The 25,174-nt window shown below is 40.1% G+C and overlaps 3 protein-coding genes across 4 annotated transcripts in view; 1 reads left to right on the top strand and 2 right to left on the bottom strand.

Annotated features, from left to right (window-relative positions):
• Positions 1-1,722: 1,722 nt before the first annotated feature.
• Positions 1,723-6,869, bottom strand: LOC114928011 (uncharacterized). Of its 2 annotated transcripts, none has more exons than XM_029299094.2 (5): positions 6,625-6,869; positions 5,162-5,236; positions 4,762-5,074; positions 3,519-3,964; positions 1,723-3,348 (listed from the first exon to the last, which is right to left on the bottom strand). In XM_029299094.2, exons 3-5 carry the CDS (start codon positions 4,952-4,954, stop codon positions 2,770-2,772), a joined length of 1,218 nt encoding a protein of 405 aa, XP_029154927.2. In that variant the 5' UTR covers positions 4,955-5,074; positions 5,162-5,236; positions 6,625-6,869; the 3' UTR covers positions 1,723-2,769. The 2 variants fall into 2 exon arrangements, with proteins under 2 accessions (XP_029154927.2, XP_085346489.1); XM_085490363.1 differs by lacking the exon at positions 6,625-6,869 and adding an exon at positions 5,359-5,422.
• A 1,859-nt stretch (positions 6,870-8,728) lies between these two features.
• On the top strand, positions 8,729-9,418 carry LOC146724720 (uncharacterized). Its single transcript, XM_085490210.1, has 4 exons — positions 8,729-8,770; positions 8,854-8,911; positions 9,019-9,090; positions 9,171-9,418. The coding sequence occupies exons 1-4, from the start codon at positions 8,729-8,731 to the stop codon at positions 9,416-9,418; spliced, it is 420 nt and encodes a 139-aa protein (XP_085346336.1).
• A 163-nt stretch (positions 9,419-9,581) lies between these two features.
• Positions 9,582-25,174, bottom strand: part of uif (sushi, von Willebrand factor type A, EGF and pentraxin domain-containing protein uif) — a 38,744-nt gene continuing 23,151 nt past the window's right edge. Inside the window, 30 exon segments of the mRNA XM_029299095.2 lie at positions 9,582-10,641; positions 10,973-11,089; positions 11,212-11,414; positions 11,528-11,673; positions 11,675-11,878; positions 12,147-12,784; positions 13,182-13,372; positions 14,311-14,373; positions 14,706-14,829; positions 14,926-15,081; positions 15,176-15,388; positions 15,519-16,060; positions 16,177-16,428; positions 16,739-16,904; positions 16,993-17,124; positions 17,329-17,576; positions 17,660-18,210; positions 18,212-18,544; positions 18,657-19,498; positions 19,580-19,832; positions 19,964-20,181; positions 20,262-20,714; positions 21,010-21,700; positions 21,702-22,333; positions 22,503-22,626; positions 22,768-23,391; positions 23,949-24,151; positions 24,213-24,389; positions 24,476-24,658; positions 24,761-25,123. Of these exon segments, the coding sequence (XP_029154928.2) occupies positions 10,610-10,641; positions 10,973-11,089; positions 11,212-11,414; positions 11,528-11,673; positions 11,675-11,878; positions 12,147-12,784; positions 13,182-13,372; positions 14,311-14,373; positions 14,706-14,829; positions 14,926-15,081; positions 15,176-15,388; positions 15,519-16,060; positions 16,177-16,428; positions 16,739-16,904; positions 16,993-17,124; positions 17,329-17,576; positions 17,660-18,210; positions 18,212-18,544; positions 18,657-19,498; positions 19,580-19,832; positions 19,964-20,181; positions 20,262-20,714; positions 21,010-21,700; positions 21,702-22,333; positions 22,503-22,626; positions 22,768-23,391; positions 23,949-24,151; positions 24,213-24,389; positions 24,476-24,658; positions 24,761-25,123 (9,074 nt within the window). The 3' untranslated portion in view covers positions 9,582-10,609.

A 25,174-nucleotide genomic window follows, 5' to 3' on the forward strand; every position in this document is an offset into this window, starting at 1 on the left:
GGACGAACGAGGTCGGCAGATTGTTCCCCGGGAGAACGATAAGGTGGGTATACTATATAATGCGTGGGAAATATATGAGAGAAGAGGGAGAGAGAGAGAGAATTGTGTCTATATGTCACTTTCGTTTGGTAAATAATGTTTTCGTTGATTGCTGATCCTTCTTTCGAAACGCGGAGGATATTTGATCTCTTTGAAGCGGTTCGGTATGAAAGAGCGATTTATTTGCCGCTCCGATTCGTATAAAGTGAAGTCGGGAATAGACGGTAGCGCGATAATAATAGTCTGGAATTAATGGATCTAACGGTATGCGGGTGAAGAAAGCAATGCGGGCAATCGATGCATTTATACACACACATATACATATGCCCGCGGCTGAATGCATCGGAATATGCATTTAATTCTGAGGCGACCCGGCTACACAGGATACTTGATTACGACCGATGAAAACGCTCAAATAATTCCTTACAATCTGTTCGTTTAGTTACACTTTCTAAACTTTGTTCCTTTTTCATTATGTGCGAGATAGAATATACCAGCTTGAAAATGCATTTCCTTTTCTCATTCGATTTTTTTCTTATATCAAATATTTGATATTAACGCTATTTTTTCTCGTAAATTTTGACGTTTCGATATTAAGTATTTTCAATTTAAATTGTCCTACAAAATAAAATTTAAATTAAATTATTATATATTAACGGGAAGTTAATTTTTCACGAAAGCTCTTTGTTTTCACTCGTATATAATTCAAAAATCAATTTAAGGAAAAGGTTTGTTATATTAAACAGAAGAAATATACAATACGCAAACTATAATCATTGTTGCAACTTTGTTGACGTTTTCGATATAGATTTCTATTGCGCATTTGGCACTGGACATGTGCCAAAGCATGCTACATAGTTGCAAGTCTATTATTTAATGTAACCATGTTAAATATTTATTATAAACAATTCATCAAAATTACAATGTGCACAATCATAAATTGAATCTAGAACAACAAATAAAAATAATAAATAATATTTATAAAGTGTCAGATGGTTCTCTCTTAGGTGCAAATTTGCTCCGATTCGTTATTAATTATATACATATATATATATATATTATATATTAACGCAATTTGCAAATAAAATGACATCAGACAAAGAATACAAGCGCGATACTTGGACGCCGGATGTTCAATCAACGGAAAGAGGTCTTACCTCTCCTTTGTCCACCATCGCCCTCGTTAGGACGACGCTCTCTGACGATATTTCCAGATGCGGTTCTGCGTCGCAGCCGCAATGACAGAGATCAGCTGTCGCCCTCTTGTTGGATCCCTCTGCGTGCTGAATATAAAATTGCAGCGCACATTGTTGCGACAATTTAATCGGGTCTCTCTGTTTGCCACCTCGACTCACCTACATTGATAGCGTCTCTCCATCGATTTTGCAATTATCTCGCAAACATACCGCATTTGTATATGTAATATATGTATACGTACGTGTTCCCGCGATGATCATTTATGCTCTAATAATATCCGAACAATCTACGGAAATATGTCGCGTGTGTTATGTATGGCTTTAATGCCGGATTGGCATTTAGACGCATATTCGTGCTCGTTTATAGACAGAACAGCCGCGGATATGGAAGAAACATTGAGTCATGAGGGTATGACGCTGTCGCTATTTTTATATAAGCTGCGTTATTTGTGGCTCGCAAAGAATCTGGTTTGTATAATAGACCTGGTTGATTTTTCAAAATAAAATTTTTATTCGATTTTGTGTGTTCTTACATCAATATCGTCCAAATTCACACATCAGTAGTAGAAAAACCACGTGTCACCAATTATACATGCTTCTCTCTCCGCGATAAAATTCTACATATATGTATATAAGTATATATATTTATGCATGCTTCTTTTTTTCTTTTTTTTCTTCATATCAGGTACAATACAAGGCTGAACAAAATATATGACTATGTGATTTTGTTCCAATTAAAACCTGCTTCTCGATAATCACTTGGTTATCACTTGAAACCGTATGCCATATTTTTCACTCGTGTAATAATACCCCTTTTGAATTATGATACACAAAGTAACTTATACATACATATATATGTGTGTGTGTTTGTATGTGTATTTCGTAATATACATTCTAAGTTCGGTGTTTCTCTTTCTCTCTCGTTATAGCAAAATAAATTCTTGCTAATAATATATAGTATCTCCGTGTACTGACATATAGCAAGCTAAACGTTAACTTTTTAACGCGTGTTACAGATAATACGATTAATTTATCGCTATCCGTGATTAATTTAGACAAATTAATTATATACCAAGATATAGATATAGATTTTACACTGTAAAAAAATATGTAATATATTACACAAAAATATGTAAAATTACATAAATAATAAGTGTAAAATTACACGATAAATAATAGAAATTTTTACCTTTTCATTATTTATCATGTAATTTTACATTTATTATATATGTAATTTTACATATTATTAATGTAATTTTACACATTTTTTTTACAGTGTATAGGGAGACGCTATATAGAGATATGAAAGAACGTCTCTCGATAAAACAACGTCAAAATAACGAGTAACAATAAGTCTCAAGATAATTGAGACAAATAAGTCAATGTTAAAATTTACATAATTCCATTAGATATTACGTAATGAGATGGCGTCTGTATAAAAAAAAAAAAGAACGAAAAGTGTGCACAGATTATTAATGCATTATGCGCGCGCGACAGCTCGTGTACGTCTAGATATTAAATAACGCGTGTACTCTTAAAACACTCCCTTTAAAGCAGATCTTAATAACGCGTTGCGCATCGACGTCACCAGTTTCTCCAGCTCCTCGACCTTCATCTTCAACACCTTGTTATCCCTCTCAAGCTTGATCGCCCTAATCGTCATTTCCGATTCCTTCACCTTCTTGTTCATCCGCGATTTTCGCGACGCCTCGTTGTTCTTCTCCCGACATTCTCTGTACTGCGACAGGCCGATGTCGTCATCGGAATCGCTCTCTTCGTAGTATCTCTTCCTTCCATTTTTATCCCTCGTCCTTATTCTGACAATCGTCTCTCGTTCTCTGCTCTCAGCGGCTTTGCTACTCGATGTCCTCGTTCTCTCCGATCTGCGAGACGACACTACGGGAGGTTCCACCGATGATGAGGTCACCGTCGACGTTGCACGTGTCGACATCCTTCGACGCGTCGATGGCATCGGTTCGATGACCTCTTCCTCCGTCTTCACCTTCGCGGGGCTAAGCGTGAATAAGGATGGCAACACCGTCGCCTCCGATTTGAGTTTCAGCACGGCTGAAGATTCGGTAGAAGTGCCGCCTTCCTGGGAAAGCAGTGCATCCTGCAAAAAAAATTATTTCGTTCATTATTTATTTTAATTATTTAATTCTTTTTTTTTAAATTATTTTATTTTATTTTAATTATTTATTTCGTTAATTATTAACTCGAAAATTGATCGCAAGGAAAATTGAATTAAAAAAGTGTGTTAATCGAATGAGCTCGTCAACTTACGTCACAGAGATACGACAGCAGGTCGAAAGTGTCCGATCCGGTGGTCTCGATCGTACGTAGCTCATCCCATGTTTCACGCTGATTTGTGATTGTGGTGGTCTCGAAAGATGAAGTCAAGCTGCTCGCGCGATACTCGGATTGTAACAACGTGTCAGCATCAACGTTATGTTGCTTACTCGACGCGGTACTTGTAGAAGCTACAGACGCTTCGGGTGACATTAACCAGGAGCTGGTTGCGTTCTTCTCTTCGTTTTTATATCCTAATTCGTAATCGTTAACCAATCCCGATGGAGAAAGCAGCAAATGACGATTGTCATTTGATTCTTCGGTAGTCTTAGCGGTTATCATTTTCAAATTCAGCTTTTCATCATCAGTCGTACTCTTCAAATCTTTTAATATTCCCTTCTCTTCCACAATCGAAACGCCGTTATCCTCGTATTTCGTACCTGGAAACACAGTCGAACTATAATATTAATTGCGATTTCTTATCGCAATTAATAAAATAAAAACAATTAATATATATCTATGAAAGCAAAAAAGTTTGAATCGCCAGTAATGATAAAAATTATTTATTTTCATTTATATACGACCAAACTGGATATGTATACGTATATGAATGAAAAGAAATAATATCTATGAAAGGTCTACGTATGACAGTTGGATAGTTTATTGTTATTTTAAATAAAGATATTAAACAAAAGGATAATAAAAATTTATTAATTAGGAATATATTAGTATTTGGTCTTTTTTGAGGTCGAACAAACATGAAATTAAACTAATTGAATTTTGTTAAAAAATCTATTGTATATAAAAATTCTATAATTTTTTTTTTCATCTTTTTCACCAATGGTTTCCTCTCTTCATAAATCTTTTTAGTAGCAAATAATTTTTTTATTCTGCTCAATCTTAAATATGATACGATTTTCGATATCTTGTAATATTATATTCGATCGGCGTCTGACTAAACTTCTAGATTTCTCCTTTGGAAGGAGTTTGAGTATTTCAATAATAATGTAATTGCTATAGTTTACTAAAGATGGTCCCAAACAAAGATCGGAACGTCTAAAATGAAAGAGTTCATCAAAATCTAGAAGTTTATTCAAATTTCCAACTAACATCTCGACTCTCTCGTTGCCTCAACTTTATAATACATTTTCATTGAATATTATGGAGCCTGACACATTTGTTTTAAATATTATGCGTTGTATGCATTATTCATAAATATATATAAATGTATATGTACCTGATACTTTAAACGTAGTCGATTCACCTATATGAAAATCGCATTGACCCTGGAACGTGTCCATGCACCAACTGCTCAGATCCTGAAAGTCCTCCTCCCAGGCGGAGAGTGCCGCGGTGACCTCTTCTCTTGTAGAAGAATTTGTCTTTGTGCGCGGAAACACCCAGGGCTCTTTCAAAAATTCGGTTTCCATTGTCGGACTTAGGAGAGGTATTGTCCCCACCTTCGTCGAGGTGGCATCGCCCAGTGGCCGCGATCTCACGCCACGAGTAACAGATAACTGCTGCGGCTGACGATTGCATGATTTTGATACCTGAAAGGTTGCCATTTCGTCGTGAATGTTCCGATCATCCGCAGAGTTCCGGATCCTTTCTCGGAGTTCTCCGCGAACAGTACTTACGTTAAGAACACCTCCTTCCTCAACTGAAATGTTGCTGGTTGTTGGACGTTCGTAGATGGGAGGGATTTTGGAAGCCTGAAATAAATATAGATCTGATTTAGTGCGATCATCCAATTGCCAGTTTAATCGTGTCTGATATGTTGCATTATCAAATTTATTTAATGTTACTAAAATTTATTAAATGTAATATTTACGACCTCGGGCCTTGTTACACTAATATTTTGCGGATATTTTGTGTGAATATTGGAGCGTGGGCGCGCTTTTCATCATGTTGATAACAATTCTAAGAGAAACAATGGAAAGCCATTACGTTCAAAATATTAAATCTGATAAATAATTTATATTTCGTTGCATTAATAAACACAAATAAGCAAAATAGTATATTATCATGATAACATCGTACTATATAGTACATATGTATATATCGGAGCATTCCGAAAAGTTGATCCTATCACAAGAAAATGATCATATCTATATCACATATATAAAGTGGAATCCTGCAATCTTTTTATCAGATAACAAATTGTTTGATCAATTTGAGGTCAGTTGTCGTTCGGCAGAAATTGGTACGGAGTCCTTGACTTATGATAAATAAGCCTCTCGATTCGCGATTCTGCTTAGTCATCTGCAAGCTGCTCCAAAATCTTACGTCACACGACACTTCCTATATATCTAATTTATCTTATCTGTATATACATCTCCACTCTTTCGCGATTATATACATGTTAGTTTAGCCATCGAGGAAAGCAAATGGCCTGTTGGTTCCGACACACGTTATCGTTTTAAGAGTTCGTCAAAAAAAAATTTGTTTATCATTTTGAGACAATTAAGAAGACATAATCTCGCGCCTTATCTCGTCGGCGCGTTTGATATAAAAAGAAGGAAAAATTATTTCTCCCCTCGCGATGTAAATATATGTATTTCTCGCCCAAAACTTCAACTCATGCGCGTTGTTTTCCCGAGGCGTATATCGCTATTAAGGCGCACTGCGGGAAAAGCAACGGTGTCATCAGCTAGGCCGACTGGTTACGTAACACAGCACCGCGGCGTCCGAACGCATGTGACTCCGATTTTCGCGGGATCGAGCGCGAATTGCATCATTCCGCGGCGCGACTCCGAAATTTGTGAGATCCGATCTAAAAAAAAAAACAAAAAAAAAAAGAAAAAAAAAACATGTTTATCGGGAACACTCTGGAAGAAATCGTACGTCCGTGCGACGATACGAAAATATATAGTCGCGCCGCCGACGACGACGACGACGTCAACATGCGCCCAATCGATCCTTCGCGACTACGCAGCACTTTTCAACAGTCGGCGCGCTTCTCATTCACGTCGCGATGTCGCGTTTTGCATAGCACTAATTTCACCTTCTCGGCCAGGTAATTACATAACACCCGCGAATACCGCCTGGCTTGTCTATATATCGAGAAATGATAATTCCGCAAACAACAACTTATACTTACCCTCCCTGAAACGATCGGCGCCGGTGTACCTTCCACTTGGGGGCTGAGAAAGGCTAGCGAGAAAGGTGACCAAGAGCGATCGATTCCGTCGTTTGCTCGCACTGTGCTAATTGGTTCTCTTCTCGCTCCTACGTCTCCTGGATGATGTGTCAAAATCAGGTCGACGTGCGCCAAAGCCGAAGTGTCAAACTCTTTCGTGTGATGTGGTCGCTTCGATAGTCGCCGTTGAAATGCGGCTCGAGAGGCGATAGTACCGGGTTAAACCACGTCACGGAACAGCGTTGGGAGACTAGACTGACGTAGCGAACGTCATCTGCGACGAATCGGAGCAGCCGTGAGCTCACCGCGTGCGAATCGGAGGGATTTGCGGCGCCGCCGCGACGCGCCGACCGGAACACGTCATGTGCGGAATTCGAGACGATAATCTCTTTGGGAGTCGATAATTTATTGTTCCTTTGCGTGGTTTCTCGCCAGCGGCCGCCTGTTACTCCGAGCGTTTTTTCATGCCGCGTTTTATCGATTATTTATTGGAGCGAGTCAGTAATTTTACAATTACTTGAATTTATCGAAATCACGTGTCTGGGCCGGGAAACAATTTATTTTGTTATGTATTACCTTGTTGTTTACAACAAACAATATATATCGATACAATGGCGTGAGTCATAGACAGAATAATTACGTAGCAAATACATTGTAAGCACGAACGAGTAGGATTGGAATCTAATTTGGAACTGGTCACTATTTCGAGAACTTTCGGAGAAAGTTTGGCAACCACATGTGGCATTCAATTGCTTCGTAACAAAGGAGGAGAGGAGTAGATCGATCTTAGTGAAAATAAATTTTTATTGGCATAAATAATTTTTTTCATTAATTTTGATTTATTTCCAAACTCATTAAAAATAGAGAAAAAGAGAAAGAAATTTTTTTTTATATTATAATGTAATATATGTATTTATTAAAAAATACTAAAAGGGGAAATGCAAAATATTGCGACGATGAGTCGCTGCCAGATAATTAAATATCGCTTATAAAGTGCATATACGTATATGCAATATACTTGCAAAGTTGCTACTTTAATAATACATCGTTCGATATTATCGTGCCTCGGTTGCAACGAAATTACAATGAACACGAGTGACTAAATGGTGACTGTAGATGGAGTTGCTAGTACAACTGTGGATTTGATCTATAATTTTTATGTAACATTTTGTTCGAGATGATTGCAAAATTGGAAAACACAATTTCGCAATCATTTCAAGGAAATAGATAATTATCGTAAATTTGAGTATTTTTATATAATGTCAATTGCGAATTATAAATATAAATCTTGTATGGATTTATAAAAAACAAATTTATAAAACAAGTTAATAAATATTAATAAAATTTATTGAAAAAACGATATATGTATATGTGATTTATATTGAGATTCTGATGCACGACTCCGAAGTCTGCTTTTTCCATTCAGTATATAAGGAAAGCGAATAAATTGAAGGGTCTCTGCAGTGACTCATCGCATACCAATGATGTCTTTTTTACTTATATATGTATATATATATTTATCATAAACATACACATCTCGCAAACACAGACTCGATCTCCGAAACGGGATTTTCTACATGACATAAAATTCTGTAATAGTCCAATGTATTTTTGCTAGATTTTATTTCTATATTATTTCTATAACATTTAATCTTAATTAAAAATTACATATTAACATATATAATTAAAAAATTTTTTAAAGTTATAAAAGTTATTAACATTTTTTTTCTGATAAAATTATGAAATTTGAAGTTATTAACAAATATATGTACATACGTGACACATATCTTATGCCAATTGTTTCTCTGATTTATCAGGTATGTTTTAAATTTAAATTGTATTTAGTGTGAAAAAATTTGCTTCATTAAACTTTTCATAATCAAGGATTTTGTAACAAACAAGTAAGATTGTAAATCTCGTTTTGCAATTATAAAGTATCATATTTTGCTTTATAATCTGTTTGCAGACACACGATAAATGCGATTCTGTGAATTCTTATCTCTGACTAAAAATTGTTATCAGTGAAGTGCAAAAGTAAAAAGCACTTTTAAACGTAATAATTACGATGAATCAAGAACAGAGCACGAATTACGAGGATCGCATCGAAGTATTTATATATCAACCACATTTACCACAGAAATTTAAAAATTATTTCTCTGCTAAATATTAATGAAGCTTCGCATATTTTAGTTTACAATCGCTTTAATGACAGGAGATTATGAAAAAGCCCGCGATTGTGGAAATCGACGTAAGGCTCAATTAATTTTAATTTCTCATCTGCATATAAATGTCCGTTAAAATAAAATCAGTAAACAGAGACATATCATTCGCATTAAAATTTAATTTTACTGATAGTGTTGGGACGCAATCGGAACGATGTTGACGTTATCAGGGCGCTCAATATTCTGGAGCAGAAAAATCAACGCGGTACGTTTTCTTATTTTATATTCCGTCGTCCTACGTTATTCTACTGCTATTCTATTTTTTTTTTATTTTTATTATAATAGAAATAGAGGAATGCGAAAGGTCGAGTTCCACTGACAGTCCAATTGAATTTGACAATAAATGCGGAGGAAGTGACGTTGATTTCGTAAGCAATAACGCGGATAGTCGTATCGATCTGATGAGGGCGACAAGTAAAAATGCGTCACAGGACATGACTCAATTAAATATTGATAAAGCCAAGACTAATCTTGAATTTCGTCAGAGAATGCACAGAGTAATACCGATAAAAGTAAATAAAAAACCTGCATAAATACAATACATTATGAGTAAAAGTTAAGCAGTGGAGAGAGGTGTTTTTTAAAGGAACTTATATAATTCATAGCACGAATAAAATAGAGAACATTTTATTGAAATACGTTTTATTAATAAAAAAAACAACTATTGTTAAAGTTTTTACAACATAAATGAAAAAAAAAAACAGCGTGGTAAGCATCGTTCGCAAACGTGCAAAGTTCAACGCTCGTCACTTCCGGCGGTTCTCACGTTTTATTATTATTTTCTTTTTTTTACAAAGAGATATTATCGTGAGAAAGTACGCTGTTCCCCAGATTTTTTGTGGCTCATCGCGAATCGAATCGGTCTTCTCACGCCGCGGGGAAGATTTTCGCGAGATTTCTCTTCTTCTGATTTTCTTCGACACACTCGCTGAAATGCTACAAGTTCGAAATCTCGCCAAATTTTCTCCTTCTTTCTATCGCGCGCGCCCGCGCATTTATTATACAATATTACAACGATGATGCGTATATCTTCCGAGTAACAAAATATAAATTCACGTATATATATATAGTTATAATTAACATATACAAGCACACACAGTTTCTCTCACGTACGCACCGTTAATCGTACGAATTAATAAGAAAGGGGAATGGGAATGGGTGGATGATGGTGTGATGGTAGTCGGGAGATGGATCCTTAATACACATGTCTATATACGCGGTAATTAAATTACAAAAATTACAACCTCGCGCGTAAGTCTCTTTAATCATTGAACACGCATCGAATTTCACATCATCACGAAGGACGAACGGGTTCCGTTTCTATTCTTTTTTTCCCATTATTTTTTTTTTTTTTTTACGTTGCGCGCCTTCGGATTTCCGGCTCGAATAAACGCGTGCCGAAGCGACGATCGGTGTACAACATGATCTGCCGATCATCGTTCCAGGACTCTTGCATCGGTCTCTTGCGGATCGACGCGAGATTCCGCGGCTCCGATCGAGCCCTCTCTTTCTTTTTTCTCCCTTCTGAAATATCCAATTGCCCGATCTGGACGACCGCGGATCTCGGCGCCGTCATATAGAAGGATATGCAATAAATAACACGATCCGTCGATCGGGTTGGAGCAACGAAGGATGAGATACCGTCGTCGCTTCGTCTGATTACTGATCGAGATCTCTCGCATTTTCGTACTCTACGTTGGCATGAAAGTCATTGTTCTACCCGGTCACTGGCCTTCGCTGTCGCTGTCGCTCTTATCTGCAAAATGGATATTTCGTAATGTTATTTTCTGCGACGCTCGTTTGATAGCGTGCTGTCGCTCCACTACATAGTTACGTCGTTACGTATTAATCAAATTAATAGCGGAAATTTGTTACGTGTTCTATGATATATATATATATATATATGGTAAAAAAGACGAGGTGTGCACATACGTCGAATTTTGTTTTTAAATCGAATAATTAATAAATAATAATATCGCAGCCGCGCTGTGCATCCGATCCTGTTGGCAGTAATTTTCGGACGGCAAACGTGCGACGAGTTGTGGCGTTGATTAATATGATTTACGAAGGTAGTTGCGGGTCTGTACCTTTTTTACCGGTATATGCATGACGCTTCAGTCTGTCGTAAAGATCGTCTTTCGTGCCGTAAATACTGGCGTTCGATCGGGCAAGACTGTTCATCTTGCCCCCGTTGTGCAGGCTCTCTGTGCAGGAAAAAAGAATTAATGAGCACTCGCAGGTCACATTGCAATATAAAACAAATTGTCTATATTTTATAGCGAAAATAATTTATTATAATTTTTTATATATTTCCGACGTAGCTCACCTTTCATATAAGTCTCGTTGTAGAAGTTGGGCATCTCCCATCCGTCCTCCTCGTCGTCGTAATAATGAGCATACGTACTATGATGTGACGGCGCTATCGACTCTGCGTAAGGTGTCGGTGCACCATAATAGAAGTTCACTTGAGAGCCGTTCTGATCAGTCGCTGGAGTGAGCATCTTCTTCGGTTCCTTCTTTCTGGATGCTCTGTTGATGAAAAATATTGCTTATCGATAAAAAAAAATATAAATTTATCATTGAATGAAATTTGCATCGACACTTGAATTAATTTCCAATCAATTTCTGTCCGCGACGCTAACCTGACGCAAATCATCCAGACGAGCAGCACCACGATGATTATCAAGATAACGCCTCCGGCTATGCCGCCGGTGATGTAGAAGAACTCGGACTTCTCCGTGCAATGTTTGCCGGTGAAGCTGCCGCTGCATCTGCACGAGGGTTGTCCCGCGCGAGTCCTTCAGGCAGACACCCTCGTTGTCGCAGTAGCCAAGACACACGTCTGTGCAGACAGTCCCGGTGCCGTTGTATCCGGGCTTGCACTCGCATTTGAAGTCGCTCGTTTCCGGTATAAGTAGACAATATGCGTTCGCATCGCAGTGCATCTCTGCGCCGCTCGTCTCGCACGGGTTCGTGCACTCTGCCTTGCTCGTCTGTCAATCAATTAGAAATATTAGTACTATTATTTCAACTTCTTGCTCATTGATATTATATTTTTATTTATTTTTAAATACATTTTTCCATTTATTTATATATATATTATATTATATATCATATATTGTATATTATATCATATATTATATTATATATATTATATCATATTTTTCTAGAATTATATTAATATATTATTAATTATTTATTTACGTGATTCTAATATTATTGATTAATATTATTATTAATTATAGAGGAAGAGGAACTCACAGCAGCGGATCCTTTGGTGCTGGTGTTCGGCGGACAAGGGATGCAGAAGGTCTGTTGCGGTTCGGATTGATACGTTCCCTTCTTGCACTCGACGCAGTCGTTGAGGCTTCCGTTCAGGTAAGTTCCGGGCTCGCAGACCGGAAGCGAGCATTCCTCTATCGCGGCGGATCCCATGTTCGGGGTCGTTCTGCCGAGAGGACAAGATAGACAGGAGGCTTGCACTCCCTGGGTGCGATACGTTCCTCGAGGACAAGGCTCGCACTTTCCTTCGAGGGCCAACTGCTGTCCGGATCCGCACTCGTCTCTGCATTCCTCGCGAGACACGGCTTCGGCGGTCCTGGTGGTCTTTCCTAGGCCGCATAGCAGACACGAGAAGCTACCCTCGTTCGGCTGGTAAAATCCGTGGCCGCAGTTGCGACAGAGACCGGCCATGTCGTCGTAGTACTTGCCGGCAGGACATCGCTCCTTGCAATCGGCCGCGCTACGAGCGCCAGGACCCACCGTCACGCTGGGACGACCGGCGATTACCGGGCAGGAGTTGCACCGCAACTGTCCGGACTCGCTCTGGTAAGTGCTCATGGGACAGGACACGCACTGCATCGTCTCTTCGTCATAGTAAGTGCCCACCGAGCATGGTACTGTAAACGATATATGCAATATATACTTTCAACTTTTCGCACTTTCATATTTTGGAAAAATCATTAATGCTATGAAATCCTTTCTCAATATTCGGTTACTAAAATATGCATTAAAATTATTATTCTATGTATATTATGTATATAATTGGTTATTAAAATATATATTGTGAAAAGTTATTTTATACATTATAATAAAATTGAGTTCTTAGTATATTAATTAATCGAATGAATATTAAATTTCTTGAGAACCTCAATCGTATGTTTTCTGAATAAAAAATAATTATACAATTTAAATTTCCTGTAAAATTTATTTGCAAAGAAATATTTTTATATCAGAGAATTTTACATTGAAAAAATGGTTTCCTATTTTTTAATTATAATTAACGTATCGACTTACCGCAATCCGGTGCCATGACAACTTGTCCTATCGGGCAGGCATAATCGGATTCCAGGATAAGAGACGCAGGATCCGGCACGGTGTTGGGCAGAATATCGTGAACGTCGAATTGGTCTTCTTCTAAGATCAGTTTTTCGAGCAACGTCTGCACGGTCGAGCGCTCGTTCGAATTAGCGTTCAGGATCGGATCACTATGAAATACAGATGAGAGAGTTATCTAATTGTAGGTTCATACATTTTGTATGCGGTAGCAACAGGCATGAAGAGGTTTGCGCAAATATGTACAGCCGTTATCTCGAGGCGAATGTAATTAAGGCAGCCTTGTCTTTGAACCCAGGATCTTCGTCAATGGTCTTGCGCTAGTTAAACCGCACTCATACCCTTATTATAATTGTAATTAATACATGTAAATTTTGTATTCATTTAATTGTCAAGTCACAGTATGACAAATTGTCAATATATGTCGGAGCTGTCATTATCGTAAACCGAAGCTGCTGGATGTTGGAGCTACAGAGATCTAAAGGTATTAATTTTCACGCATCAATTTTCAATGTTTTAATTAGCTGCAATTTTTGCCTGTTATTTCATAATTTGTTTGAATTATTTCTTTTATAATATATGTATATATATATATATATATATATATATATATATCCGCTAGTGTATTGAATGATCAATTTTTTTCAATAAAAAATAATAAACGATCTCACAGCTTGGTTACACGAGTTTTGTTACATTAGTTGTCACTGTCAAAATATGTAGGCACTTGTTGCAGCTTGCTACATGATGATATTCCCATAATAATGATCCGTGTATAATGATGATTAGTTAGTAATAACGTGCACACGAGCTTTTATTTACGTTTAATGAAGTTTTATACGACACTTGTTCCTGTAGGATTAGTCGTTAGTATGATTTATCACTTTTCGAGGTTGATTATACAAATTCGAGAGTTATACACAATTAACATAGGACACTAAAACATGATTACCCGCGGGAGATTGTTATAAACTGCACGCTAAATGAATGCTGTTTATATATAGAATGATATTAGCGAAATGATGTCGAATATATGGCCAGTAAGACATATAAATGAAATTGCACGTAGCATGAATCGAGCTGTCCTTACTTTATCGCTGGGAACGAGATCTCCACCTCGTAGGTATCACTGCCTTGGCGACCCTGTCTCGTTCTATATGATGTAACACAAAAATGCTCAGTATACTGAGATCACTATAAGCGGAGGAACGCGCGACGAAGAGAGGCAACACATTTGAGAGATGCGTCTGATTGAACTTGAAATGACTGACATGTGCGAGACACAAAAAGAGCAAGCCGAGCTTGATGATTTACGATATTACATCAATAAGCTGTAATTATTTTGCGTACGATAAAAATGCGTTTGAACCAATTGACGCGCTGTAAAAATTGCCAGTTAAATTGTCATTGCGAATATTCAAATTTTGAGAACGCAGAATTTTCGAAAGTATTAATTAAAATATTTTTGTAAAAGATTTTACTTACGGTTCTGCCGGCACAATCGCGGAAATGACGTAAGTTCCACCATCCTCTTCGTTCGTTTCTCTCGTTGCGCGTACGCGATGATCGCATTGCACATCGATATTCAGATCTTTGCATTCGCGAGTTCCTTAAGCAGAAAATTAATATTGAAAATATATACATATGTCTTTATAGATTTTTAAATATGTATATGAAACGATCTGTTTGAAAGAAATTGTGCTACCTTCATAAGAGTACGAACAGAAGTTCCAGTCTCTGTTCAGTGAATTCACGGCGTTTCTAACCTTCTGCTTGAGCACACCCTGACCGGCCTCGTTGCAGAGCACCGATGTCGGGAAGTTCATCTTAATTTTAAAGACTCTTTGAGCTGGCGTTGAGCCTGGGAAAAAATTTAAGATTATAATGAATAAATATTAAAATAAATTTAAGAATATAAAAGATCGTCATCAATCAAACGTGAACAAAATAATTACTTGTACAAGCTGGATACACCAGAGGTAGACTAGGATTATTAGTAGGTCTCCAGAAACCTTCTGCACCGCATGTATAGAACTTGGGAACCTCTTGCGAAAATCGAAGTCCGGTGTTGCAAGCAATCTCGCAGACCTTAAACTGACCTCCAGAGCCCCAGTCTTTGCACTGTTGCGTGCCACCGATAGGATCTTCCAGCATCGGGCAGAAATCCGCTGCAACGAGAAAAATTTGTCGAAATGTCAAATAAAATTGATACATATCGATTTTCAAGAAAATATTTTTCGAGTAGATATTTTCTAATTTTTTCCGAATAAATATTAAATGAAGACATCTTTTACTTACACAATACGTAAACTTTGAAATTGCAGCTGGCCGAGTTCCCGGCCTGATCGTAAGCCACGTAACTGATATCGAAAGTGCCCCACATCAGAGTCTGTCCGGATCGGTGTCCGTTCTTCTCCTGTATTCTCGCAACGCCGACATTGTCGCTGAAACGCGGCTCGTCCCAGGTGACGATCGCCGATCCGTTTCTCGCGATCACCCAGAGATCGCCCGGACAGTGCTCCAACTTGGGCGGAATCTTGTCGGCCTCGAGTTGCTGGCATCTGTTGCCACCGTAACCAGGTGGACACACTCTCTGTCCGCAATGCGACGGCACAATTCTCTCGACTCCACCTACGGTCTCGTCGTATCCTGCCCAGGTAAGTACCAGACCCTGATAAAGAACCGGTTCCGTGCGACAGTCGCGCACCTGCTTCTGAATCTCATTCGTCACGTGCAAAGCGCGACCCCAGACTTGCACCTTGGTCAGATGACCTTGGAAGCCCGATTCCGTGTAACCCTTTATGTTCTCGCTCTGTGGTTTACCCAAGACGGCCCATGCGCTGCACAAGAGAAGACATTTATTTAATTAATATGAAGACAGATATTCAAATTCTTTTACACCATTTTTGGCAAAAATGCATATAAATTTTTTTTATTTATCTGAAAAAATACTTACTATGCTGGAAGTGATCTGCCGCTACCGTAACCCTCGGTCTTGCTAGCGATAAGGCCTTCTGTGATTAGAGTGAGCTCTCCGCCATTTTCCCCGTTCCATACAACTGCGACGTGATGCCATTGTCCGTCATTTATGGTCGCGTATTCTCTGAAGGGCAGATATACATCTTGCAAGTCGTGGAAGAGAGATATTTGAACTCCATTACTGTGCGCTTGCATCATAAGTCTGCGGTTTGTCGGAACGTGCGGCGAGCTAAAAAAAATGTACGATAATAATATATTAATACAATATATATTTTATAATGTTCTATTTCATAATAACATCTTGCTATTATTTTCTCTCAAGCGAATTGAAACAAAGTATTTGTATTTGTAAAGTAATGTTTTATTATAATTAGATTGAAAGAAAAATTTTTTTTAAAATCATGCTATTATTTTTCTCTCAATTCTTTCTTTATAAATGTAAATGCATTATTATAATTTGCTTGAGAAAAAAATAATATAACAAGATTTTATATTATTAAAATAAATTGTTAGCAAAACAAACATGTAAATAAATTTACCTGACGCCATACAGAGTGAAGAAAATTCCAGCTTCATCTCTCTGCGTAAATTGCACCCACATAGCGACAGTCAAACTCTTTGTGGAACCAGTGAAAAATGGAATAATTTGCGAAGCACTACTTCGTCCCGGATCGCTAAAGTATAAGTCGTAATCGACTTGGATGGCTGCGAGAATTTAAAATAATAAAAATGAATAAAAATAATTATCACACTAATAATATTTCTGATTTTAAAAAAATTGTGAAAGACGTACTTTTTCTGCAATCGTCGCCAGTTAAATTAAACGGACATTGACAGAAGAATTTGCCGGTGAGATCGATACAAGTCGCCGATGGCGGACAAGAATTTTCTTTGCAGTCGATTATATCTTCCTCGCAAGTTTGACCTAATTATAGGAAATTAGAAAATTATTTTTTATTGTTTAAAAATTAATCTGTCCAAAAAAGCAAAATAAATTGTTATGTTAAGAATTATTATATTAATTATATATTAATGATTATATTCATTATTACATTAATTATACATTGATCAATATTACAGTATGAAATTATATAATATTATTAAATTATATAATAATTATATCAATTACCTGTATATCCTGGAGGACATATACAGGTAAATCCGGGGCCTTCGTCGATGCAAGTAGCACCGTTTTTGCAAGCACCAGCTTGACAGGCATCGTATTCATATTGACAACCGATGCCAGTGTAATCGTCGGGGCAGGTACAATTCAAGCCTGAACCAAAGTCTTGACAACGACCGTGATGCATGCACGGATTTCCGATGCAACGTTCCGGTGCCGTTTCGCATTGCTTGCCATCGGTGCCGGATGGGCAGCTGTCATTTTAAAAATTCGAAATAAATCGGTCATTTTATCGGATAATAAAAAAAAACACTCTCAGAGAGATTTATATACTTACACGCAGAAGTAATCTATGAACAAGTCCACGCACGTGGCATCGTTCTGACAGGGTCGATTCTGACACATGCCGACGTCCGTCTCGCAGTGAGTCCCGGTCCATCCCTCCGGGCAAACGCACTTGAAGCCTCCAACCTCGTCTATACACATCGCGTCGTTCAGACACGGATCGGACTCGCAGTCATTGATATCGATCTCGCACGAGGCACCAGTATAACCCTCACGGCAATGACAGACAAATGTATTGTCGAGGTCCACGCAGCGATCGGTACCGACTGGACTGCAAGGATCGCTAAGACATTCATCGATATCCGCCTCGCATTGCAGGCCGACGTAGCCGGGTCGGCATTTGCAGACGAATCCCTCCAGTTGGTCCAAGCAAGTGGCACCGTTCTGGCAAGGATCAGACGCACAGTCATCGATCGTGTGCTGGCAGTTCTTGCCGGTGTAACCAGGCTCGCAGGTGCAGGTATAATCGCCGATCTGGTCGATGCACTGGCCGTTATTCTTGCAGGGTCTCGAGGCGCACTCGTTGATGTTGGTCTCGCAAGCCTGCGCCGGTCCAGCCCGTATGGCAAATGCACTCGTGGCTGAAGAGCTTGTCCACGCAGATCCCGTTCAAGCAAGGATTGCCCGAGCACAGGTCGATCTTTTCGTGGCAGCGTTTGCCGGTGAATCCGGGCGGGCAGTCGCAGGCGAAGTCGTCGATCAAATCAGTGCAGTTGGCGCCAAGCAGGCAAGGTCTCTCGGCGCAATCGTCGGTGTTGATCTCGCAGCTCTGACCCTCCCATCCTGGCAAGCAGTCGCACTTGTAGCGTCCTTGTTGAAGAGCCACGCACGTCGCGCCGTTGTTGCAAGGATTTCCGCTGGCTGTGCACGGATTTATCTGAAGAGAAAGTATAAAATACAAGCTTAAATGATAAATATAATTTGTAAATAGAAATTTAATTTTTTCAAATAGATTTTGTAATAAAAGAGAAGCCTGAAGAGACGCTTACAGTGATGTCGCAATCGACTCCGGTGTATCCAGACCGACAGAGGCAAGTATAATTGTTAAATCCAGGTTCGTCCTTGCACATGGCTCTTTCCGGACACGTGTTGTTGTTACAGTCCGACTTTTCGTCCTGACAATTCACACCGGAATAACCGTTCGCGCATTGACATCTGTAGCCTTGCGGCATATCGATGCAAGTGGCACCATTGTAACATGGTTGAGACGCGCACTCGTCGATGTCGACTTCGCAGCGTCTCCCGGAGAAGCCTGCCGGGCAGTAACAGTGCACCCCGTGTCCCATTGGCACGCAGAGACCGCCGTGTTGGCAAACATTCTCGGTGCACTGAACAGGCTTGCATTCCTCGCGGCCTACGGAGCCGGATCCGTCCGTGTACATGTTCGTGGGACATTCTACGCAGGTAGTCGCGCCATGCTGAGGCTGGAAGAAGTTCTTGGGACACTGAGCGCACGGAGCGAGTCCCGTGTCCGAGTACATGCCTGGAGAACACTTGGCACGGCAACGATCTCGACCAGGCGCGGCTGGTTGATACGTAAACGTGCCAGCCGGACAGGTCTGGCAGTCCTTGTAGCCGCCAATCGGTGGTTCGCCGGTGTAGCTGTTCCTGGGACACTCCAGGCAAGGTACTAGACCGGTAGGCGAGTATGTGCCGTAACCGCAGACCGGGATACAATCGTCTATGCTCTTCGAACCTTCCTCCTTCGTGTATGTGCCGAAGGGACAGCGCAAGCAAGAACCTTGACGGTCGCTGTTCTGATAGAAGCCCTTCGGACAGGCTGTGCACAGCTTCTGCTTCTCCCCGGCGAATGTTCCGGCCGGACAGTGCACTGGAAATTAGAAAGTTTTTTTTATTACATTTTTTTAAAGATACTTGAAGTAGGAGATTGAGATTTGAATGGTTTACTTACGACAACGAGGAACATCTTCGGTATCCATGTTTAAGACTTCACCGACGCTGCACGTGAAGCCTCTGCTGCTATGTGATTTGAGAGCACGAAGAGGCGGACATTGATTGCCGATCGATGAAACGTTTAACAGAGGTTCGATAACCGCACTAGCATACGGGACCGATAAATCGAAGATCAGGCTCAATGTGGCGCCGCAATGATCGTATAATTGCGTTTGACGTACTGCCGGTACGATTCCCAAGACAAAGTCCATCTGAAATTTGTCGAAATTATTGTATTATTGCCAAATAATTGTCATCACAATATTACAATTAAATTTAGTAATGATTAAATAAAATATGATTAAGTAATAAGTAATTAAGATTTTATAAAATTTTGTTTTACCTTGAGAACGTTTTCTTCGAGCAAGGAAGGCATCGATCTGATGAAAGACACGTTCATGTTCACACTGAGAGCGGAGCAACGTTGAGTCAAAATACCATTGATACTCGTATAATATTGAGCCATGAGATCTTGATACATCGACAAACAAGATCGAGAAACAGCCCCATTCGCGCGATAAGTCACCGAGGCGATTACATGATAATCAGCTTGTTGCGTGTCTGCGAATGCAAATATTAAGATTAATAAATTGTTTAAAAAATGCAGTTTAAAGAAACTTCAAGCTAAGACAAAAACTGACTTTCAGAAACGCAATCGGGCACCACCGATGAAGGTGACCACCGTTTGTTGACGTCACATCCGAATGTCTTTACTGGTGAACCGTCCGTGAATCTGTATCCGGATTTGCAGGTTGCTATACATTGCAGTCCCTTATCCCCAGGGACACATTTTAGGCCACCGTTAGCCGGTGGTTTTAGTTCCCAATCGACGCAGGGCGTCGCCTGGACCGAAACTTGGAAGTGACAAGTCGCTCGGTTGCCGCTCGAGTCCGTTGCATAGACTGTAACATTCTCAAAACTACCGACTCGAATCACCGCGCGTTCCGGCACAAAAGTAATTTTCACGGGTCCGGAAACGTCCGTGGCATTGATACGTCTTCGTGTTTCGTTGAAATTGATGGAATAACTTTCTTGCCGATCGATCAATTCGATAACGTAGCTCTGGGGGCAGCTCAATCTCGGTGGAGTTATATCTGTGATATACAACAATCGATATTATTAACAATTTTATTTAATATTAATATTTTTATTAATATTAATAGTAAAATTTTCATCAACATTAGTATATTAATATTAATATTTTTATTAATATTAATAGTAAAATTTTCACCAACATTAGAGTATATTAATATTAATTTTATTTAATATTAATATTAAAATTTTCACTAATTTTAGTACATTAATATTTTTATAAATATTAAGGATAATAGTAAAAATATTAAACTAATTTAAAAAAATACTAAAAAATGAATTAATTGAATAACTAACCCGGCACGGTAATGTTAATTTCGCAGATGGCGACGTTGCCGTCGTAATCGAAGGCCACGTATTTCACGACCGTGTCCTCGAAGATCCGAATAGGCGTTCTGAAGCTCTGCGGCTTCACTTCCAGACGAGCGATGCTTCCGCTGTTGTCGATGGCTGTCGGAACAGTGAAATTCACCGGAAGTAATTCGCCGTCGGCTCCCTTCTGCACGACTATAGGTTGCTGCGGACAGTTCTGGAATACGGGAGGCTCGTTGTCCACGCAGGGCGAAAATCCGTAATCGTAACCTAACAGCGGCTCGATCATCGGTTCCTCGCATCCCATCAATTCAAACTTCAGACAGGCGTTGTCCATGTAGCTAACGATACCGAGGATGACGAAGCGCGCCTGCACGTATTTCGGCAGAGTGATCATCGCCAGCTCGCCGTAATTTCCTGGATCACGCATGGTCAGATTGAAGTTCGGGAAATAAACGACGTAGTTCTCGCTCTCCGATTGCTTGTAGAAAAATCGAATTTCCGTAGGTCTGCCGACGATGTCGTTGGTGATGACGCCCTTCACCAGGATCGCCTTGACTCGGTAGACGTGACCGAGGTCGACGCTGACATAAGTAAAGGCCTCTTGCTTGCCGCACCAGCCTGTCACGGAATTTAACCGGACGTTTTTGGCTTCGTAGTTGGGTCGTTCGGAAGTAGGCGTTTATCGCCGAGTCCGGGATTCGTCCGGAAGTGAGGCCGAGCGGTTTCACGACTTTGCATTCGGGCTCGCGGATGCAAGCGATCGGACGCGGATTGATGAGGATGTAGCCGGGTCTGTCGCAGCCGAATTGCACTTCCGAGCCTTGCTCGTAGCTTCGAGCTACTTGGAAACCGTCGCTCGGTCTACCTGGATCCTCGCAAACCGGACCCTCGCATCGCAGATTTCCAAAGTCCCAGACGCCGTTCGCCTGGCAACGCACCACGTTGTCGTTGCGATTGGTCTGGCCGGCCAGCTTGAAGGTGTCCTGACAGCCGAAAAAGAAGGACGACTGGTACTTGGAGTCGAGGTACTGGCCGTATTCGGCGCCAGGCGTAGGAAGAGGCTTGCCGCAGTCCACGCGAGGACAAGCCGGTTGCAAACCTGACAACCAGTAATCAGGTAAGCCGGGCTTGGGATCGTACGCGCACTGCCGGAAAGTGGAAGTCGCGGTGTTGCGCAAGTAGCGGCCGTTACTTCCGCACTTGAGAGTGACGTTCTGCCTGAAAGGTACCAGCACGCTGGCCTCGTCGCTTCGGATCACGGAGAGACCCTCATTTTTGTCGTCCGGTAGTGACACGCATTTTGCATCTGTCAAATTCAAAGAGTGCGCCTGAATTATTATAGAAATTTTATACAATATAATCTATTTTTGTAATCAATTATATATATAAATTAAATTTACGTATTATTAGATAATACTAGATACAATGGAAATTTATGTACGACAATTTTCACATTTTATATATTAGATACTTACATTGGCATTCGGGAATAGTTCCGTTCCAGAGACCGGAAGAAGTACAAATTACAGCCGAAGGTCCGGATAATACGTAACCAAAATTGCACTGGAATCTGACGATATCACCAAAGTGATGCTGCTCCTGCAGAAAAATAAAATGACTCTCAAAACCAATTTCGGAGTTCTGTCATAATGGATATTATTTCACGATAATTATTTTCATGGCAAAAAAAAATGTATTCAAGCAATCGCATGACTTTCGCATAGGATTTAATAACCATACCCTGGTCGAGAGTAATTTTCCATTTTCCGGTGACGTTAACGAAGGACACATCACCGGCACGCACGTCTTATTTCTCTGATAGATATCGCCGTTTCTCTCGCCGGTTTCCGATTTCGCAAGATTGTATCCAGCCGTGCCGTTGCTCTTGTACAACTCAAAGCCGGTGTTGCACATGCAGGAGTAACTGCCGGGGCTGTTGATGCACTTCTGTTGACAGCCGCCGTTCCTGACGGCGCACTCGTTGATGTCGGCGCACTCCAGCCTTGTGCAGCCCATTATCTCCAGCTTCATGCACGGCGCGCCGATGTAATCCTGTATCTTGAATTTTATGTAACGCGTCTCGATCGGGACCGGCAGGTTCAGAACGGAGAGAGTTGCCTCTAAAATCCTAAACTCCACCGGCGTGCCGTCCGGATTCGTGTAGTCCTTGAAGATGTCCGTCAGATCGTTCGTGTACTGGATTCGCACGGCTGACGTGTACGCGATGTTCCCGTCCAACCTGGCCACAACTTGTGTGCGGAAACCGCGAATGATCGTCGGCGCCTTCATGTCGATTGTCACCCAGTTCGCGCCAGGCTCGATGTTGTTGCCGCACCAGCCATCGCCGTTGTTCAAGCGAATTCCCTGCGGAGAGTTGAAGAATTGCATGGCAGCGATTCGTTATAAATAAAAATGTCATTTGAATATTTTACATTTATTTTATGATTTATTTATACAAATCTGCACAGATCTGTCAAAAGGATCCTCTTAATTTAAGAGAAAAATTCTCTAAAGAAATATTCTTCAATTAGATATTCGTAATATGCAAGAATATAAACTCAATAGGATGTTTTTTATCAGTATATCATTTGAAATATTATTAATCGTGATAATAAAAAACAGTCTTATAAATGGACATTTGTTATTTATTGCATACAGTACTCTTCACAAGTTTGGAAACACTTTACATTTTACCGTTAAACAATCGCATGGCAGCGATCTGTCATAAATAAAAATGTCATTTAAATATTTGACGATTTATTAATACAAAAAATCTATACAGATCGCTGCCATACGATCGTTTAATTGTAAAATGTAAGGTGTTTTCAAACTTATGGAGGGTACTGTATAAATACAATATATATTGCACAGAAAGAGAAGAAGAGAAAAATGATTGATTGAAAAAATCAGCTTATTCTTACGGTTTTCGTGTATCCATTTTCCGAACTCGAAACCGTGATCGATTCATCGGGGATACCGCCGTTGATGAGTCCGAGATCGCCGATAGGTCGACATTCCATGGTTGGTGCAAAGCCCTGCTTGCACTTGCAGGTGAATGCACCTGGATTGTTTATGCACTCCGTGGACGCCAGGTCGCACTGGCTCGATGCGCATTCGTTTATGTCTATAAATACACTCGTCTCAATGTAACGAATATAATTTTATTAATATTATGAAATATCTACCTTCGCAAGTCGGTACGTTGTCGAATCGTTGATAGGGTCCGCATTGTATGATATTTGATCCGGTCAGTTTGTAGCCTTTGTTGCATTGCACCCTGGCTTCGTCGCCGAAGAAGTAATTTCTGCTGGTATCGACGACAAATCCGTTTTTAATTGTCGGCAGCAGCGGGCATCTGGCACCTGTCAAAAAATAAATATCATCCCGATCAGTCTAATTTCACATCAATGCTAAATTGATTAAGGTCTATTAGCACGTTATTACTTACGAGAACACATTGGCACTTCGTCGGACCAGGTTCCGTTGCTCATGCAAAGAATGACAGGATGTCCGCTTCGTACGTAACCAGGTTCGCATTCGAATCTAACAATTGTGCCGTAACTTCGACCACCTCCGTTCAAGATAGTTATGTTAGAATGAGGAGCCTCCGGCAGCGGAGCGCATTGAGATGCTGGAAGAGAAATACGCAAAAATATTTTTTTTATTAAATTTTATTTCAAATTCTAATTTAATATAATTATTTTACATCGATTACGCAATTAAAATAATTTACCTAAACACGACGGCTTCTTTTCCCATCTTCCGTCCGCCAGGCATGAAATCTTTTCCGTTGGTCTTCCGGAAGGAAACGCGAATCCTGCATAACATTGATAAGTCGCCAATCCGCGATAAGTGACGTTTGAGGAGCCGATCGAGAACCCGTTGTCTATTTGAGGTACGGGACCGCAGTACACTTCCTGACATTTAGGAATGTATGTGACAGACCAGTTTCCTCCGGGCAGACACTCCGTGGAGATCCTCGACTTTCCTGTCGCGAATTCTTGTCCTAGCGGGCAGGAGAATGTAACTATCGTGCCGAAAGCTGTGTCTCGACTCGACGCTAAAGCTCCCTCGCCGGGTTGCAATGGCGGACAGTCTATAAAATATTTTGTTTTATTTTTAAAATTGTTTATATCTTTTATTTCTT

This window comes from Nylanderia fulva, unplaced genomic scaffold, assembly GCF_048542155.1.
Source record: "Nylanderia fulva isolate GAGA-0341 unplaced genomic scaffold, ASM4854215v1 Scaffold12, whole genome shotgun sequence".
Lineage (NCBI taxonomy): Eukaryota > Metazoa > Arthropoda > Insecta > Hymenoptera > Formicidae > Nylanderia > Nylanderia fulva.

What these genes read in the sequence shown, in the direction of transcription:
- LOC114928011 (XM_029299094.2), bottom strand. Translation starts at nt 4,954, where the DNA reads ATGGAAACCGAATTTTTGAAAGAGCCCTGGGTGTTTCCGCGCACAAAG. An exon ending in GACTACGTTTAAAGTATCAG is followed by an intron (nt 3,965 to 4,761) that starts GTACATATACAT and finishes CTGTGTTTCCAG; the next exon opens with GTACGAAATACGAGGATAAC. An exon ending in TGCTGTCGTATCTCTGTGAC is followed by an intron (nt 3,349 to 3,518) that starts GTAAGTTGACGA and finishes TTTTTTTTGCAG; the next exon opens with GATGCACTGCTTTCCCAGGA.
- LOC146724720 (XM_085490210.1), top strand. Translation starts at nt 8,729, where the DNA reads ATGAATCAAGAACAGAGCACGAATTACGAGGATCGCATCGAA. An exon ending in ATTACGAGGATCGCATCGAA is followed by an intron (nt 8,771 to 8,853) that starts GTATTTATATAT and finishes CGCATATTTTAG; the next exon opens with TTTACAATCGCTTTAATGAC. An exon ending in CCGCGATTGTGGAAATCGAC is followed by an intron (nt 8,912 to 9,018) that starts GTAAGGCTCAAT and finishes TTTTACTGATAG; the next exon opens with TGTTGGGACGCAATCGGAAC.